This window comes from Cuculus canorus, chromosome 1 (genome assembly GCF_017976375.1).
Source record: "Cuculus canorus isolate bCucCan1 chromosome 1, bCucCan1.pri, whole genome shotgun sequence".
In the NCBI taxonomy this organism is placed as follows: domain Eukaryota; kingdom Metazoa; phylum Chordata; class Aves; order Cuculiformes; family Cuculidae; genus Cuculus; species Cuculus canorus.
The window spans coordinates 7,117,714-7,136,888 of NC_071401.1; the positions used below are offsets into that span (position 1 = coordinate 7,117,714).

Genomic DNA, 19,175 nt, shown 5'->3' on the forward strand with positions numbered 1-19,175 from the left:
GCACTTAATGTCCCACATACAGTTAGCATGTAAATTCAATCAAGTTATACAGCTATGCTTTACTCTACAGAAATTAAGATATAAAAGCACACTAGTAAAACTAGGTATAACAGAAGCTCTAGACAAACCATTTACAAAAACAAACGGAAAAACCTTATCAACATGTGTATGCAATAATACAGTTAAGTTCCTTTTAAATATCATACTCCTTACTATGAGCATTATGTTCTGTATTCAAGGAATAACATACAGTTCAATAAGTTTTTACCCAGATTTGCAGAGGTTGGGGTTTTTTTTTTCCTTTAATGTGATTTGGGTATAAAATATTCATTCTACGAAGCAGGTATTTAAAAATGGTTTTACTTATGCTATGCTTAAACTTTTCTGAATAGTTCTTCCACTTAAGAAAAAGTCGCTGGTGTTTTAAACTGCTTTTCTGAAGAAACCCATCTCTTACTGCTTTTAGAAGTCATTACTATGAATATCTCCAAAAACAAATTATATTAGTTTTCATAGTAGCTTAAGGAAGTTCAAGATGGAAAAGACCTATTAAATCTATCCCATTGAAAAATCAACACACTGAGGGCTTGTTTCCATTCATTTAAAATCATCAAAAGTATCACTTTCATGAAAATTTAATGTTCAGTTTATCTATTCAACAACTTACATTCTAGACATGGATAACTTAGTTTTCATAACATCAGTATTTCATGGATTACTGTGAAAACAAATCCAAAATGCCTACAGTTATGATTTTAAAAATATTTTACAGGAAAAATCTCAAGACTACTAACAAAACAGATTTCTTCCTAACAGCAAAATACCAAAATGCTGAGACCACCGACTAAGACTATTTTACAATACATGCCAAAAGAGAACAACAAAAAGCCAATCTCTGCAAAAATTATACCTGCCATTAAGTACTGCAATTTTTCAGTTAACTATTCTATTATTACTAAGTTCTCGCATTTCACTGAATGGATTTTGAAGAAATAAATGCTTTGGGGATAATACAGTCCAATGTTTGCCACTAAACCAGCACTGAACAGCCAATAACCTGAAGTAATAATGTCCAACCTCTCCATTTTCCATAGGCTCAAATTAATTCAGGGCTCCTGAGAAGCCCTAAGCACAAGCTAACAATAGACGCTGGACACAGACTGTGTAAAACGCAGCACTTAAGTCTCAGGAATGGGATTGAGAATCCATTCACATTTGCAGTCCAGTGTAAACAGACCCCAGCCTTCCCTGCCATTGTAATAGTTCAATCATAATACATTTTCACTTCACTGAGAAGGAAGGAATTATGATCCCACTTGCTATACAAAAATATATACATTAAGTATGCCAAAATATTAGTTTCCATAACACTCTTAAATCAAATGAGCTTCATGGCGTCAGTACACTACTCATTTGCTGAATCTCACCTCAAAATACATTCTCCCTTGAAAAGGCCTGAGGGGTTTTCATTTTCACTCCAGAATCTTCCTTTAGATCAGTTATCTCAGCATGTTTCAGGCAGGTTATCGTGAGGCAGACTGTGACCGTACAATAACTACTTTGTACAAGTCAATACGTGTTTGTATGTTCTACTTTTAAAAAGAACGTGTAATTACAGAGAATTCTAGCTTTCAAGTTAAAAAACTGAAATCGAAAGTCAAAAAAGGAAAAAAATCAGTTTTGTGTAACATTTTAAAATATGACAGTATCCTTTGGATCAGAATGTTCCTCACACTGCATACTATTAAATCTTACTGGACTGTGGTTAAAATTAAATTAATGTAACATTTAGCTCATACTGTCTTTCTGCCATCTATCATAAGCTTTTGCCCTAATAAAGGTCTCAAATTTATCACATCTCTATGTCTGACCGGGTAAAATAGATGTTGACAATAAATAAAACCACTCAAGCTCAGGAGTTCTCTTTCTAGACAATTAATAGTGATTTTTAAGTATCTTTCTTAGGAAATAGTTAAGCATATCTGTATTGCCACCAAGTTTCCCAACATATCAACGTGCTTTACCTAGTGAGCACACTGAAGAGAATTACGAAGAAATTCATTTGCAACTAAAATTAATTTTATAGTTATAAGTGCCAAACAGCTTCTCTTAAAATGACTGAGGTAACAAATGCAAATGCAGTTAAGCAAGCTGGATTCTGGTGGCAGTAAGTTCTCTTTTACTTAAGTGGAACAGTAACACTTTGTTATCCAAGTATTAAAATTGTACCTCGTGAAAATTAAGCAGTTTACACTGAAATCTCAGGAATAATCTAAAAACCCAGTAAGTACAACCAAAAGTAAGCACATTGTAATTGCCAACTGCACAACCTTGGAAAGGTTATTTGTCTTGCCAGCACATGGCAGGAAAAGTCAGTACTGTACTGTGCTAGTTTCTAGTCCAACAGACCAAAGACCATTAAAAACTTAAGTACATGTGTACACATGAAAAAAAAATGATAAACTGATTGGCCATATAAGGAACAAGAAAAACTAATCAACTAATCACTTCCAGTACACAGGCAGCACCTTCAATAAAAAAAAAAAACCCTGCTTGGACGCATCTACATACCAGTTCTGGGAACCAAACTGGGAAAAGTTATGCAATAAAGACAAAATTTTCCTGGAAAAGGAAGACTTCGAGTCAGTCACTACCACATATGGCAAAACGAAAATGACTGCCTTTACCGTTAAGCAAGATACAACCAACATGGCTAGAAAGTTTTTAAGAGCAGAATTTGGCAGTCTGTCACCAGCCACAAAGGCAACTCTTCATCACAATTTTAAAGTGTGTTCAAATTCAGTATTTCAGTATTTATTTTTTTGGACTTGGTTCATGGATATGAAAAGACAGATAAGATTTTTTTTTTCTGCAATAAGGAGAGCAGACAAAGCCACTGCTACCAAGCAGCAGAGCCATCCAAGTCACTGTTTTACAGGAAGGGTAGCTCACAACCGTGGAATGAAAATCATTAGCATTAAAATCCACAATAACTTTCAAACACAAATATTTTGCTTGCTAAAAAAAGGCAGCTCAACAAACATGCAACTACAATAGCATGAGGCTGGCAACGAATGAAGCACTTTTTGCAGATTTGTAAGATTAATGTACTTCTGAAACGTACTCTGATAGTACAAGGATGAGGCCAATATCTGAATATAGGAGTTAGGCAAAAGAACTGAACGGCACAGCCTTTTCCCTAGAGAAACTGAACAGACCTCCTGAACCTTGTTCAAGTTATATATAAAAACGTGCTTCTTACAGCTTTACCGTTTAGCATTATCAACTCACAACAGTACTTTCTCAATCCCATTAAAAAATGCCAAGTACAAGGGCAAAAAAGATGAGAAAAAAATCAATCTAATATTTAGGCACCGTACTAGAAACCAGCGTAAGCTGCATTTTCAACTGAACATGGCAGCCCAAAACAGACAGGTGTGGTAGCTGCTATGCAAACACTAGCTTACAACAAAGGAAAACACAGCAATTTTTCCCAAATGTTGAGTTTTAAGAAATCGTGTGCTAAGTAAAACCAGCTGCAGGTTTCTTTGGAAGAATAGGTACTGTAAGTACACGTATCAAGTATTTCAGACTTTAAACCTAACTCTCTATTGAATTATAAACTAAGAAGTGTGGCACAGATCTCAAGTCGAGGAAAAAAAGGCAATACTAAGGCAGCCTAAAGGAAAATGCTCAGCAGTTAGAGACATCACAAATGAGGACCTACACATGGTAACTCATGAACTATATGAAAACAATCTCTCTAGCCATATAATGCTGGCAATTTAAATAACAGCGTAATTCACAAATGCCAGCAATACTGCTTTTCTTTTACCCATTTGCTCACAATTCAAATCACCAAGACAACCACTGCTACATAAAGTAACAAGTAAATGCTGTCCCTGTTGCTTGTATCCACGCTCTGAGCTACGTACATACCATTCTAATAGAATTAGGGCATTATGTTATCTCAAATCAGTATTTAATCAATTTAGTATCAGTGTTCATGCAGATAAATTTTAGTCATTCCTATATCTGAAAATGTGAGTGAACTGATAAAAGCAGAACACTAGTATTTTATATTTTGCACAGGAAAAAAGCAACAGTAACTAAAAATATCCTTACTATCTTGCCATTATGGGAATAGAACCAATAGGACTTTTCCATCATCTTCCATGACAGACAAAATCTGAATCATAAAAAGCTTTCCAATAGCTTTATCATCACTTTTATCTTAAGACTCAATCAGCAAATCTAGCTTGAGTTGTGTTGGAAATAGGTAGCTTTCAAATTCACCATTCTGTGAAACATTTAACAAGAACACTTCTGTGAAATCCTTCAGAACGTATATTACTCTAAATGAACTATTATTTTAACTGGAAAGCATGTATTTACCTCCTAAATACACAGTTAATCATTGATAACAGACTTGTTTCTATTCAAATCAACCATTAGGGGGAAATGTATATTCATAACGATTCGTTACACACAGATGGCTTTAAACCAGCTTGCACAAACGTCTACTTCCTTGCAATGGCAAGATACTTTTTAACTGTTAATATAATACACAGATGTCACACAACAACTTTTCTTCCGTAGAGGTATGGTTTAAGTAAATTAATTCCTACTGATATGAATGAAGTATACATACAGATTCCTCTTTCAAAGTTGTTTTTTTTTTTACCCCATGTTAAATTTTCTGATTGAGTAAGGGACACATTCTATTGATAGCCTATGGGACTAAGTTTGCAAAGGGAGACTGAGATGCAAGTGCACAGTGTCCTCGAAAAAACTCTGTAAAACATCTGATGCTCTTAAAAGTCAAAAAAACCAAAAGCTGTAGTGTTATAAATTGTTCATAATATGTACTGCAACATGTAGTTAGCTAAACAGATTCACTATTAAGGATGGAATTTTCTTAACACATAGTAGAAACTACGTAAGAATGAAAATGGTGCCACTTACAAATAAGCATGAAATTATTCTCACCCAGCATTAGTAATAACATTCCCAAAATCCTTTCAAGTGGTTTTTATATTTTATTGTAATCAGATAACTGTACGTTTTACAGTATAGTCACACATTGTATTTTGCTACTCACAAACACATTGCCTTACATAATGATCCGCATAATTTCTGCTCTATACTACAAAGCCTATGACTGAATACAAAAAAATGTTTACAAAAGAAATTGTTTTAAAGACTACAATAACAATAAAACCGTTTCCAGATAACAGCTAAAATTATAAAGGCATATCACTGTATAGCTTTACTGTAACTTCTAAACAGTAAGGAATGAAGTAAGTTTTAGTATCTGCGACGCTTGTTAGGTCCTTCAAAGTTGCCCCCTGGGTTTCCTCTACCAAAGCCACCAGGTCCACCACTCACGGCACCTACACCACTCATTGGCGGCTGAGGAGTTTCAGAGCCCGTTCTACTAACGAGAGGTGAACCCATTTGTGATGGACCTCCTTGAGGGAATCTCTCATTATGCTAACACCAGTCCATTTGGAACATGCCAAATGTGAGTTACAACAAAAAACACAAGTGATGTTGTCATGAAGTTCAGTAGATAGTCCAGCAGAATCAGGATCACACATAGAGGGAAGAAAGGAGCAATTCAATTAGTCATTATGGAAAAAGAGCTGGAAATTCAAGAGTGCTAATGTTACACTCCAACTTTTTAAGGTAAATTAAAAATTACAAATTGAGGTATTAAGACCAACTGTGGTGCTGAATGTAACTTCATTTTTTCAAGCACATCTGAAGTAATAAATATTCTCTACATAACAGAAGACAGCAAACAGTAATTTTATACCTAAGTCCTATTCTGCCTTACATACCAACTACACCGCTTCTCCCTTAAATAAATCAGACACAAACATTGTCAAACTAGGGAATAGAAAAAAAATATCAGCTTTTATATTTCCAGAGACCGAAGGTTTATTCTTTTAATAGCAATATAACCTGAAAACTTATATAACCACATATCTGTGGTCATTTCAGTTCTTACTACCTGGAGTCAGCTTTTTATATGGCACTTTAGGAATCTTTAGTTAGATTTTTAAAATTCATTCAAAATAGACATTTTGTCACTGGTTATGTCAATTTAACTGTATTTTAAAATTCTCAATATCTTTCTAAAGCTTAACCTGAAATATCAATAGAAGATGAAAATCCATCCAGTTAATGTTCCACGTTTGTTTTCCTTAGTTCTGTGCCTGATATTAATAAAGGTATACGAGCCTGAGTTCTGTGCCTGATATTAATAAAGGTATACTGATATTAATAAAGGTATATATATTAATTTGGCTATAGCAATTAAGACCTAAATCAGAAAAGATGAATCTCAGCACTTACAGTTCAGTATTTATGGAACTGTTTAAAAACAGAACCCCACATGATGAAATTTAAAACATTAATTCAATGTAATATAAACCTTTAAAAGCACATATATACAGTACATTCACATCTTGAAATAACTCATCATTCACCTGTTGGGGACAGTTATGCTTTCAGAAGAAATCTCCTTTATACAGAGACCTGCATCAACTGTCCAGGTATTCAAAGTTCAACAAGAACATTCAATACTATCACTTTATTCAAATGCTTGAATTAGAGAAGAATTCTTCTGAAAGTCTAACTCCAGTAACAGTGGTAGAGCTAATTGATATATGTGTAATTTTAAAACAGCATTATACCTATATAGATAAAAAAATAAAGAACTTAGATCACGGTTGTATACACGTACATCGCTTAAAATTTGACATTGAATAAGAAAAAACTTACTTCAGCTGCTGCCCTTAAATACCTTAAAATCTGCAGCACTGGTTAAAAGTTGTTAAAAAAAAATCTTTAATTCATATCAGCTTGTTAGCAATGGATATGAATTTCAACAAATAGCTTATCCACATACTCCTAACAATTTTTACCATCTGACTTGTGGACAAAAAGCCAAGTCCTCTTTCCAACAAGGACTACTCTCTCCAGCTAACAAGAACGTGCAGCAATTAACTACCTACATAAAAAAAAGGGGGGGAGGGGAAGAGTGCTCCAACTTTCCCCCAAAGACTTCAGAAAAACATTCAATTTAAAAGATTGAAGACTATTTCTGGTCTATAAAGCATATTCTCCATTTCCCTCTTAACAGTGTCTTAGGAGACAGCAAAGGATCTTTAAAGTGTCTTTCCAACTACAGGAAAAATACAATAAGGCCCTTCTGTAGGGCTCTACCCCCCAAATTAAAAACCTTGACAGCCCAAAGTGAAAGAAGAAGGAAAAAAAAAAAGCATCTCATTTGTCTTTCAGCAGCATGCAGAAGAAAATGGAAGTAAAAAATACTTTTAAAACATGCATTTTTCAGTATCAGTATATTCTCTATATTTCCATACCTGGAATGACTTTTTGTAGAAAAACAACAGTTTCAGATAGATAGCACAATTTATGATACCATGTTCTGCTACTTACACCTCTTTTTCAGTGTCTAAATAATCCCAAGAGAATGTTTCAGAGGTGATCACTAACAGTGGTCTCCAGCAAAAGCATCTCTGAAAATCTTATTTTGTGAAAAGCATCCCTCCACGTTGTAAGAAACGATACAACTATAAAATGAGCTGCCTCCTAGGAGGTGAAGCAAGATGCTCTCTTTTAACTGGTGAAAACCAGACCCATTATGTATTTTGTGTTCAATCAAAAATCTCATTTTCCTCTAAGGAACAAAGGATTTTGTTTAAACCTTATTACACAGATTGTTCAATTGCAGGCAGGCAGACACTGTTGAGAAGGCATAAACATACATATATTTATAAATATATAAAAAATACAGCTACAAAACACTTGTGTTCCAATGAAACTATAAAGGAATCACTGTTTTTACTATGTACTCCTTTATATCACAGCACCACTACAACGTCCCAAAAATCTATTTACAGAATAATACTAAAAAAATATGTAAGATCAGATTAAAAATTACGCGGTTGTTTCTCTACATAAGGCATTACAGCTAGGAAAAGTGACTGGCTATGAAAACAGCAAAAATGGCTAGTACTTTACTTGCATCCTAATAACATACCTGCTCCTGTTAAACAGTCCAGGTGTGTACAAGACACTCCCTACCACCCTTGGCAACTGGGCAATCTTTTCCCTGTATTGATATGACAGTTACTCCTAACGGCTGTTGGCATCCTTATTTTCTATGTGGTATAACTACTATCATAATCTCATGCTTTCAACACTGTTAGAAAGGAAATACAAAATCCCCAACTAATGTTGCTTTAAAAAATTAAATAGTTCACACAAAGATATCTTCACACTACAGTGTCCAACATTTAACTGTTCATCAAAAACCCCAACAAGCCAACACAAAGAATTTAGTTTCACAAAAGAAAAACTAGCAAGCACCTAGATTTATCAGTTACTTCGGTAATTTCTAATTTTTCATTTCATAGAAGTGTGATTTCCTTCTGTCAGTGAGTTTTCGTGACAGGCCATATATGCACAGTTTTACCACAAGTTTGAAAGTCTGGTTGCTGATGAAAGAACTTACTCCATTCATAAGAGGATTTTCATAGTAACATCAAATAAATACTTCCCTTCTGCTTTGTAAATTATTTGCATGTGCCATGTTTTATCAACAACCTTTAATGGATTCAAAACATTTTTTCACTCAGTGTGAAAATATCTTTGGTAACAAAAATGGGCCATGAGACATGACAGCTATTCAAAGTAATTAAATCTGTGATACGTTACCACTGTTCCATTATCTGGCATCATTGGTGTTCCCATATTTGCAGCTCCTTCTGGTCCCATGGAAGGACCAGGACCCATTGCAGGGCCAGGTAAAGTTCCTCTGTTGTTCATATTCATACCCATCATTGGAGGAGGGCCTTGGTTACCAGCAGGTGCTGGGCTAAACGCATCTATGCAAAACAATCTATACTTAAGAGCTGTCCTATCTGAATTTTACAAGCACAAACAAACAAATTACAATATTTAAAAAGCCAAATGTACAAAACTTCCAATACTTGAAATAAAAAAAAAATATTCTTTGAGACTGTACATTTATCTCAATCATCTGCTTTTAAACAGATTTTCATTTAGCCCTCTTATTTTGCATTACACAATCTGCCTTGTATATTTGAAAATCCTGAACTTTACAGCTAAATATAGCTGTATGGTTTCCGTGCAGGAACTGAAGTGTTCACATAGCATATATATGCAATATACACACCACAAATTAGCAAAAAATCTCAAGTAGTTTTGAGTAATTGGCAGCTATAAGGCAACCTGACACTTAAGTAATCATAACATATTAAATATACATTTGCAGGAACTGATCTACCAGTATTACGTTAACTGTATATAGTGTTACAGTATGTTAGACTGATGTCCAAAAGCAATACTAAAGATGGTACTCAACTCTACAATAAATTATTTGTAACATGGCATAAATAAGTCTTGCATTTAAATGTAATTTATTATAGTATAAGTACCAGAAAACTTAGGGAAGTTTTGTTAGAATTGAAAGTGACAGAAGAGTCTCATCCAAAATTCTGATTCACAGTCAGATGTAAAAGAAAAGCTTAAAAGCATCTTGTGAGGAGATCATTTAGCTCTAATATTGTGCTAGGAAACACCACTCCACCAGTATCCACTAACATACTCAACAGGTAGGTAAAATTGCCTTCGTGACATTTTCTCATGTTGCTATCAGAAAGTCTGATCTTAGGTATCATTTACATTCGCTATTATGAAATATCATCAACTAAGACTGGTGGTGGCGTGGGTTTTTTCACCCCACAACACTAATCTACCCTTTTCAGTCAGAAGTGTGCATCCAAAATTTGACAAAGGAAGAAGCCATGCCTTTGGAATTCAGCCTACGTTTTAACTCATGACAACATAAAAGACTATCAAGAAATCTGATATGCTGCTAGATGAATAAACTTTCTATTTAAAAAAAAATCATCTCTCATCTCAACTTAACTTCTTTAGTAATGAATATACAAATATACTTCATTGTAATCAGGCCGTTCAGCACAGATACTGTACTGTGGCTGTCTCCAGGGATGCAAAATTGCATCTTTATTACCCACCCTAAGTACATGTATCGCAGCCACCACTGAAACCATTGCATCTGATAGTGCTCCTAAAATTGCAGACATGGGCCTGCCCATACATACTATGCAATCTGCAAACTGCTTAGCAAAAACAACCCATGCACCACAGTAGCACATATGAAGCGCTAAACCAGTTTATTAGAAGCACCAGAGGAAAAAAAATCTGTCATTTTGAAAAGCAGAACTCATTTGAGCTTAGTAATGAGAAGCTCCCAGATCTCTCTATGACACTGAGGTTAAAACAAAGGTGCACACAAGCTGGACTCCTCTTACCTACCCAAAAGCATGAGCAGTTCATGCAGCAGTCAGATAACTGTGCTACCATTCCAGAGAATTACAGCTGAATATGCCTTACAATTGTTACTTACTATCATCAGTGGCTATGTATGGAATGAAAAGGAGAATTCTGAACTGCCAATGTAAAGAGAAACCTTTATTTTCAGAGGCTAGAAATACTCGGCAGAATTATCATGATGGCAGTGCTTAGTGCTGTAGTAGTACCATCAACTAAAAGCAGTCAATGCTCAGTTATCCATTACTGGCTTGCTTGCCAGCTTAATTAAACTTAGCCAGCTGGCCACATGCAGATCATGTTCACTAATTCTTTAACTGCAATGAATTTCTTATCCTCTGTATCACACGAATGTGCCCATATTGCCCAGGGGGACATACAATGACCTATACTTTGACACCTCGGTGTCATGAAGCCAGTTTCAGGCAGAGCCAGCTCTGACAGTACAGCTACAGAGCGTAACACAAGCGGGGCTCTGCCCAGTTTCAAGCAAAAGGCCACTAATCTATCTTAGCTACACCTCAGAGGTTCTCTTAGCTCCAAGGCAGACCCTTACAGCTACCACTTGATTGCCCATTTCTGTGGGACACTGATGTTAGCAGTTAGTTTACAGGACTAGGTTCATCAAGAGGATGGAAAGCAGTCCTCAGTGTTTGTGACATAATACACAGACACTAAAAAAAGGTCTTTTTCTGCACTCTGGACAGCTCAAAAAGTGCACTCTGAGTGTTTAAAGTGCACACACCAGGGTCTGGCAGAGCCGGCAATAAACTACAGGAAGTAATCCTCATCATTGCAGAAAATAATTTTAAAAAGCCTTTTTATCCCCATATTGAAGAGTTTCTCAGCTAGCTCTAATGCCATCACCTGGCATTACAGATCCAGTTAAGGGCTATGGCAAATCATACATATTTTTTCAGAACCTGTCTGCTGCAGCAAAAAATATGAAACTGAGTGGTGCTGCCCAAGTCAGGCCAACACTGACTATATCTGTACAAATATATCCTGCTTTCTAATAATATTATCATGTGGTTTATTTCCATTACTAAATATGGTCCAGCTCCCCACTCTCCCACATGATGACAAGTAACAAATGGCCCAGGGAGAGGCCAGGTAAAAATAAAGTCACAACTCCAACAGGAATGTTGAGAAAGGAGGCTAAGACCAACAATTAATGGTCTACTGCAGGTTTTTGTGATTTTTTGTTGTTGTTGTTGTAGTGGTGTTGTGAATGGGCTGGAATAAAACACCTCTATAGTAAGATAACTTAAAATCAGATAATCTGGAAAGAAGCACTATCCTTACCTATTCACTATGGATATTTTTCTCTTTTTAAAATAGTAGTTCATGGTTACTATAACTTCTTTTGGAACTACACATTTATTTCTGAAATATCTGTATCAGGTTTAAAATCGAAAGTCATAGCACAAAGTTTACAAAGCAAGACTATGATAAACACCACTCTTAAGCATTCAAACCTGACAAGGAAAGGGCTGTGAACTGACTGCTATAAATACATATTGAAAATCTGCAGATAAGAAGTGTATCTTGTGGATCTGCACACTGGCGTTCGTGTTTTCCACAGCACTGACATTTACAGAGTTTGCTAGTAAATGAAATGTTTGAGAAAAGCACAAAAATATGTAAAAGCATAACTATAAAATAAAAAAACCCCACAATTTATGCTACAGCTGATTACTTGTAAATAAATTCAATGTCTTCCTTTAGAATTACTCTTTGCAGCTCTTCATCTTCAGTGAAAGAAAAAGCCTAGTTCCATTTTGCAGCTATAAATGTGCTTCAATAAACACAAGGAAATGGTGATTAATGTATTTTAAAATCTGGACCAAGCAGATTAGTCTACAAATTCACATTGGCCAAAAGCAACAATGTCTACTGAGTTCTGCATGTACTTTCAAATTTAAAATATGAAAAGCCAGTGTTAACTTTTCCTTAAATTATCATCTCTAATTCATTTTAAATGAACATAAGGAAACTTCTAAGAGTTACGTATTGACAATTAGCACAGTTTAGGAAGATCTTTTTTTAAAAAAAAAATCAATATTCTAAGTTTCAGTCTTGTTTAAAAGCAGATATTCTCATTAAGTCAGATTCCAAACTGTTTCAGTCTGCATGTAAGGAGCAAGCACTAATTATTAAGAACTAACCTTTCCAGACTTCACAGTAAGTTTTCAGCAGTGACAGTATTTTAAGTCACAAAAGTGACCTGAGAATATTTGCAAATACAGACTTGCAATAAATTCATGGAGCCCCAATCACATTATTTGTTAATCTTTTGTCAGGTACATCAACAAGAACCTACCAATGTTAAGCATTACATCATTTCACTGCATGCAATTACAGCCCCAACTTCCCTGAATAGGTGGTCCCTCCAAATGAATGCCAAATATTTTCTGAACACAAAAATCCTCTTTTGTATCAGGCAATTTCTAGAGCATCACTTTTCCTGGCCATTTTGTTTCTCTCAACTTGCACATCATATTTCTACCACAGGTAGTCAAAACAATAAAATAAAGATACATGTTGGGGAAAAAACCCAGCTGTTTGGAAGCAAAATAGGTGAGATTTTTATTTCCTAATACTGTTTACTCCTTTTTACCAATAGTTATCAGTAATAAATAGTGCTTGAGTAACATGTACAGTCCCAAAGAAAAAAAAATTTTACATTACAGAAGCCTTTTTCCTTCAGATCCCTACCTCCCATGTTTATTGCTCCACGAGGACCCATATCACCCATTCTCATTTCCTGTTCTCTCTGAAAGTAAACATAGTTTTCATGGTCAACCTATCATTCTCAGAACTTAAAACATTCCCATTTACTCCATGAAAATAAGAATTTTCAAATTTCAGAAGTTTCCATTGAATACAAAAGTACAAAGAATAAAGTTAACTACACTCCCTTGGTTTTATAAAATCAAATGGAATCATAAGTTCAACATATCAATGCTGTACATTTCTGTATAAATGCTAAAGGTTAAATATCCCAAGTTTAATTAATCAGATACAGCAGCCTAAAGTTACCAAATAGTTATGTGATCAACTGCAAATTAATCCATCTTCACGCAGTGCTTTTCATTAATAAGAAGCTGTATATTTACACTTAAACTGTAAATAGTTAAACTTTACCCTTTCACTGTAAACAGAGGTCTTATTACAGTATTGCCTAAAGAATATGGTATAATAATACAGTTAATCTGCCCTCCCAATTCAAAACAGCTTGAACTGATTGGAAACCAAGCTATAATGTGTTTAATTACAGTATATAAACTCAATCTGCTAGTTCATCTTTGTTCAAATAGTTCTGACTTTACACAGTGGTGGTACTTTTTTTGATTAACTATAACATGCTATTATTATGTCAGTTCAGAAACGGACCATCCTTTTGAAATCAGCATAAAAATGTAGTATTAACATAAACTACATGTATCCTAAAAAGACAAAGAACACACCAAATTGATTCAGATGCAATTGATTCACTGTGATCCAACAGCAAGAAAGAGTTCTGAAATTAATGATCCTGAACCAGGGCGTGCTGTGAAACAATACTTGAAACAGTACCTAGAGCAGCAAAAATCATCACTTAGGGGAAAACAAAGTACACCTATCACTGTTAATTCCAACGGATTTTAGTATTACTGTTTACATCAAAAGGATGAAATAGAAAAATTCACAGATCAAAAGGAAAACTGATGAACCTTACAGCCAATTTTTTCTTGTTAATTTTCTGCAAGAGTATTAACATATATTCTGCTCTTGAGTGAACACACATGCTGAGAACAAGCATATGTAAAACATTAACCTGATTCTGAAAATCATTCCACTTAAAATTTAAGAGTTTAAGCTGAAGACAATTCTAAACACTAGGCAACTAAATCGGTTTTGCTAAAAGCAACCTTTAAACTGAAATACTAATCAAAATACACGATTATTTTCACTGTTTCACAAAACTCCTTTTCATTTAATCATGTTTGAGATGCCAAATAAAAGTCTTCTTTCTTCACACACACTTAAAGCAGCAGACACCCATATTTGACAGAACAGAGTCAACAGTTTTGTACAAATATCCTGGTATGGAAAACTGTCAGATACATCACAAAGGCTCTCAGGTCAGTAACTTTGTTTCTAGTAACTTGTATTTAGGTAGAAAACATACTGAACATAAGATTATACACTGTTTTTGAAAGAACATGACTTACTGTGGAGAGGAAAAGTAAGTAAAAGACACAGGTTTTAAGCTCCAGCTATGAGAGGCCACTGATGAGCACTATGGACCTCCTCTTTTGACCCTAGAGTCCATGTTAAACCCTTGTAACAGGACATGAAACTACTGCATCAGAATTTCAACTGAAATTTTAAGTAGTATCAGCAGCCCTACTAAGATCAATCACACCCAGAAACTGATACCAATGTTAGTCACAAAATGAGCATACAACCTTGTTGATATTAGTCTGTTTGTACACCTCAACACTGACATGAAGCAGAAGTAACCTTATCATCCTCACTGTCAATCCCAAGCCCAACGTGGTAGAAATACACTGTGGCTATCAGTTTACTTCAATCAGGCTGTGCATGCCAACGTACATGTGCGGTACCACGACATGCCACAAACAGCTAGGAAACACTTTTCAGCTACAAGGGAAAGCACCAGATTTTTAATCACTGCACAAAATTAACCTGATGCATCCCAGGTTCAACTGCAAGTTGGTGTAGTTTGGCTTTTTTAATGTGAAATGTGCCATACAATGCAGGGCCAAGTACAACACCAGTTAGGTAACGACCTTAAATACAAAGCTGAAAGCTGTACTAGCTACTAGAACTTGTTTTCTTTGTGAAGTATAAAAGTGTTGGCAAGCTGTAACACACACTTTTTTTAAAAAAGCACACTACGCTTCTTCCTAACAATAAACCACTTTTTTTCTCAGCTACCAGTAAAATGCTACCAGTCTTCAGTTAACAGAAAGCACAATAAAAGCGAGCAATGGTACCAGTAATTCTCATTTTTAGTCTAGTCTGACTTCCGTAACAAAACACATGAGGTAATTATTTGCCATTTTGCAGCTCTAATTTTGGTGTTGAATTATTACCATAAAAAAAATATTACAGCAATAGACTCAAGATAATAAATGTGCCTTATGATCTCTGTTGTCTGTTAATCTATCAACATGTCTAGAAGAATTATTGTTATTCCTACAGCTGCATGATCACAACTCATTATATTCTATTCAATTTCCAGCACAGGGAAATTATTTTATGCTGTTAATGTGGAATTAGTACATTTAAGATAAATCCCGTCAGAGAAAATACCGACAGCACGCATCATTAATGTAATTAAATGCTTGACATATTAACCACAAAACCATGTACTATTGATGATTTGCCAAAACCTGCATTTACAAGAATCCAGATGACAAAAATTTAGTCCCACCCCTCACAAATCATGTCCTAGGCAGCTATTTACTATGTGAGCATAAAACAAGTTATTGCAGGTAAGCTAGGTCATCTATTCCATAGGTTTTGCCCAAAATAAGACAGGCAGTTACGACAGAGAGTAGCTGAATCGGTTCTGGTTGACATTCCAGCCTACCCAAGAGCTTCATTCTTGGATATTCAAGCCCTTTGCAGAACACAACAATGATAGCATTATCTTCTCCGAGCTTCTTCTGTTGAGTAGCAGCCTGCTTCAGTCCTTCCCTGAAGCCACTCATAACTACCCATAACAGGGAGTTAAAACTGAGCAGTGAGAGAGGAGGGCTAACTAGAGAAATAAGTACAGAAGCAATTAAGAACCTCTGAAGTCACATGGTACCTGTGAAAACAACTTAAACTGAAAGAGAACAGTAAAAATGGATGATATACAATTGTAGGGGGAAAAGAAAGTCATAAGGCAAAGAACATGTAGTCAATTTAATCTTTGGGAAGATTAAAAAATCCACAACAACAAAGTGAAGCAAACAAAGAATAAACCCCTATTTTAAAAGGATAATTCATTACACGACTCAAAAGAAAGCCCTTCAAATTACTTCTGTTGCAGGATTCTTGTAAAATACTTCAGATCTCACTAATGCAAACAAAACTCAAGAAGGTCTGATTCATCTAAGCAGTCTGTTTTTAGAAAAATTGCTATGAGGGCAACTACAGCATTATGCTTACTGATTACTTTAGATACAATATTAAAAATTCCTCACAAATATTTAAATGTCAACTGTAAAAAGCAGATCAACAAAAAAGTATTGAGTACACCCAGTTTTCACCCAAATTACATCTACATTTTACATTTAATATAGTATGGATTCACCCCTTTTTACAAGTATAAGATTACTTGAGCATTTGAAGTATATCATGCACAAAGGTTTTATACGTTAATCCACAGTGATACCAATATTCTAAGCATACAGAGAATTGCCAAGATTTCTTAAATAGTAGCATATTTTTAAATTCAATCCATAAAACAATAAAACTGGCTGTTTTGAAAATAAACCAAAGAATTTATCAATTCCCTTGTCACACTGACAATAAACTACTAAGTAGTTTTTGTGATGGTTTTTTTTTTTTAACTGGCAAACAGATCCTCCTTTTTTCCCTGGAAAGAGGCCTTACAATTGCAGCAGCACAAAGTTAAAAATCTTGTCTCCGAATGATGCAATATTGACAGTAATAAAAATGTCAAAAACTTATGGTGGGAATAAATATGGAATGGGATATTTTAAAAAAGCAAGATATCAACAGAAATATTAAGAGGACAGATCATACAGTTTTCTTCAAGTCTTTGTGGCCAGGAAAACGCATATTTCACTCTTCACTCACCTTTCAGCTCAGGAATGGTGACCAAAATAATGCTAAGACACAGCATCAAAGAAATGCCTTATTCAAAAAAAGAACATTTACCCCACAAACTTGAACTTGCACGTTAAAATCAGTAACTTGATTAACGCTTTACATAGGCTATGTGTGCAGAGCAAAATGTAATTTATAGTGCTGTTGATTTTCACCTGTTTCAATTAACATGGAAACTGAATTCCATTTTGCAGCTGATTTTATATTTGTCAGAATAGGCAAGACATTTCTGTACCTCTTACTAGAATTCATTACTCCCTTCTAGAGTGTTTTATTTCATTAAGTTCTTTCCAGGAAATAAAAATTATTTCCAAAGGCCTCTCCAGGGGGCCCTTAACCTTACACAGAATTGCCATTTTAAAGATGCCTGTATTTTAAAGACATAAATCATACAAGTACTTACAATACTAGACTGGAAGTGAAAACTACAATTTGGGGGATAATTTTCATTGCGCATTCTTTGTCATTTCCTCAGAACATTCTACTATTTCAATCCAATTATGAGCCCACTGGAAGTCAAGCTGCCAGCAAGGAGTTGAAGTAATAAAAGTCTCCTCTTCCACCCACCCCTCTTTTTACCTTTCCCCCTTTGTTTTACCCATAAATTCTAGATCTATATGCAAGATCTTAAAGTTAGAATACCCCATAATAGTTCATTTTACTCCATAACATGCAGGAATAACTAATTTTAAATGAAAAATACTGATTTCCTCCAAAATCTGGGATTCCTGTGTGTTCCTTGAGTACTCCTAAGTAAAGAACTAATCGTTCCTCTGTCCTGGGCATCATACTAGATGATTCTACTTTCAAAACCCAAAAATCGTTGGGCTTTGGTTGGGGTCAGTACAGCATTAAATAACTGATCTTCCTGGTACACTTCGTTTTCCAAGTCACCTTCCTACAGCTGGATGCAAAACCCAATCTGAAGAAAAGCTGACTTCCTTTCAACACATCCACCTTCACCTGGTGTTTAAGTCAGGTCTGCACTGACAGTTTTAGAAAAGAAAGCAATTTAACTGCATTAATATTATGCACATTACAAACATGTTTAGGGGACACCTCACTAACTAGTAACATTTAATAATCTCCTGAAAGAAAATACTATTTACGATAGAAGAGACAGCAACTAGGCTAATCTAAAAGTGGTAAACCCACGACCAACTGGAAGCCCCTCAAATTTATGAGCATCAAGGAGGCTGAAAGACCCCAAAACTGCAACATTCTTACTAACATAAATCTCACTGTACAGGTTAGCACTCAAAGACAGTCATGTATAGCAGCCTCAAAGCCTTAATGCAATCTGAAAAGAAGTACCAAAAAAAAACCCCCAAACAATTGTTACACTACTACTCTCTCAAAAAATATTGCTGCAAGTTACCTTTTTTCCTAAGATTCATTTCACCATAGTTGTAAGATCAGGTTTTCCTCAAAATCTACATCAAAAGACAGCTGAGCACATCAATAAACTTGCTACGCTTGCATCTTGGCCAAGAAAAGTTGTACTTCCTACTTTCCCAATACAACCGCTGCTTAAGCGGGCAGCAGTGATTCTTCCTTCCTTTGTAATGCAGAACCATTATCTTATGTACCAGATTTTCCTTATATTTCAGACTGTTTCTTTTCTCTCCTCTTTAAATCCAAAACTTTCTATTTAATTCCACCTCTAAGCAAGCAAACTCATGATATCCTGTAGAATGTGAGTATATATTTACACGATTAAAAAGTAAAATTGGATTAAAAAATAAGTTTTCTTTTTATAAAAAGTGGACCAAAAGACCACCATTGAAATAGGAAATTTAATAATCGTAACACAAGATTCCCAGAATAGTCCTGCTACTCATCAAACTCCATCTGGCACAGTAGGCTCGTTCCAGTCTGGAAATGCATTTCAGCCACTGCTTCAAAATTAG

At 35.1% G+C, this 19,175-nt stretch overlaps 1 protein-coding gene across 1 annotated transcript in view; it reads right to left on the reverse strand.

Annotated features, from left to right (window-relative positions):
• Nucleotides 1–471: 471 nt before the first annotated feature.
• The window catches only part of PSPC1 (paraspeckle component 1), a 42,040-nt gene continuing 23,336 nt past the window's right edge, over nucleotides 472–19,175 (reverse strand). The window contains 3 exon segments of the mRNA XM_054075066.1: nucleotides 472–5,493; nucleotides 8,749–8,918; nucleotides 13,129–13,186. Coding sequence (XP_053931041.1) covers nucleotides 5,308–5,493; nucleotides 8,749–8,918; nucleotides 13,129–13,186 — 414 coding nt within the window. The 3' untranslated portion in view covers nucleotides 472–5,307.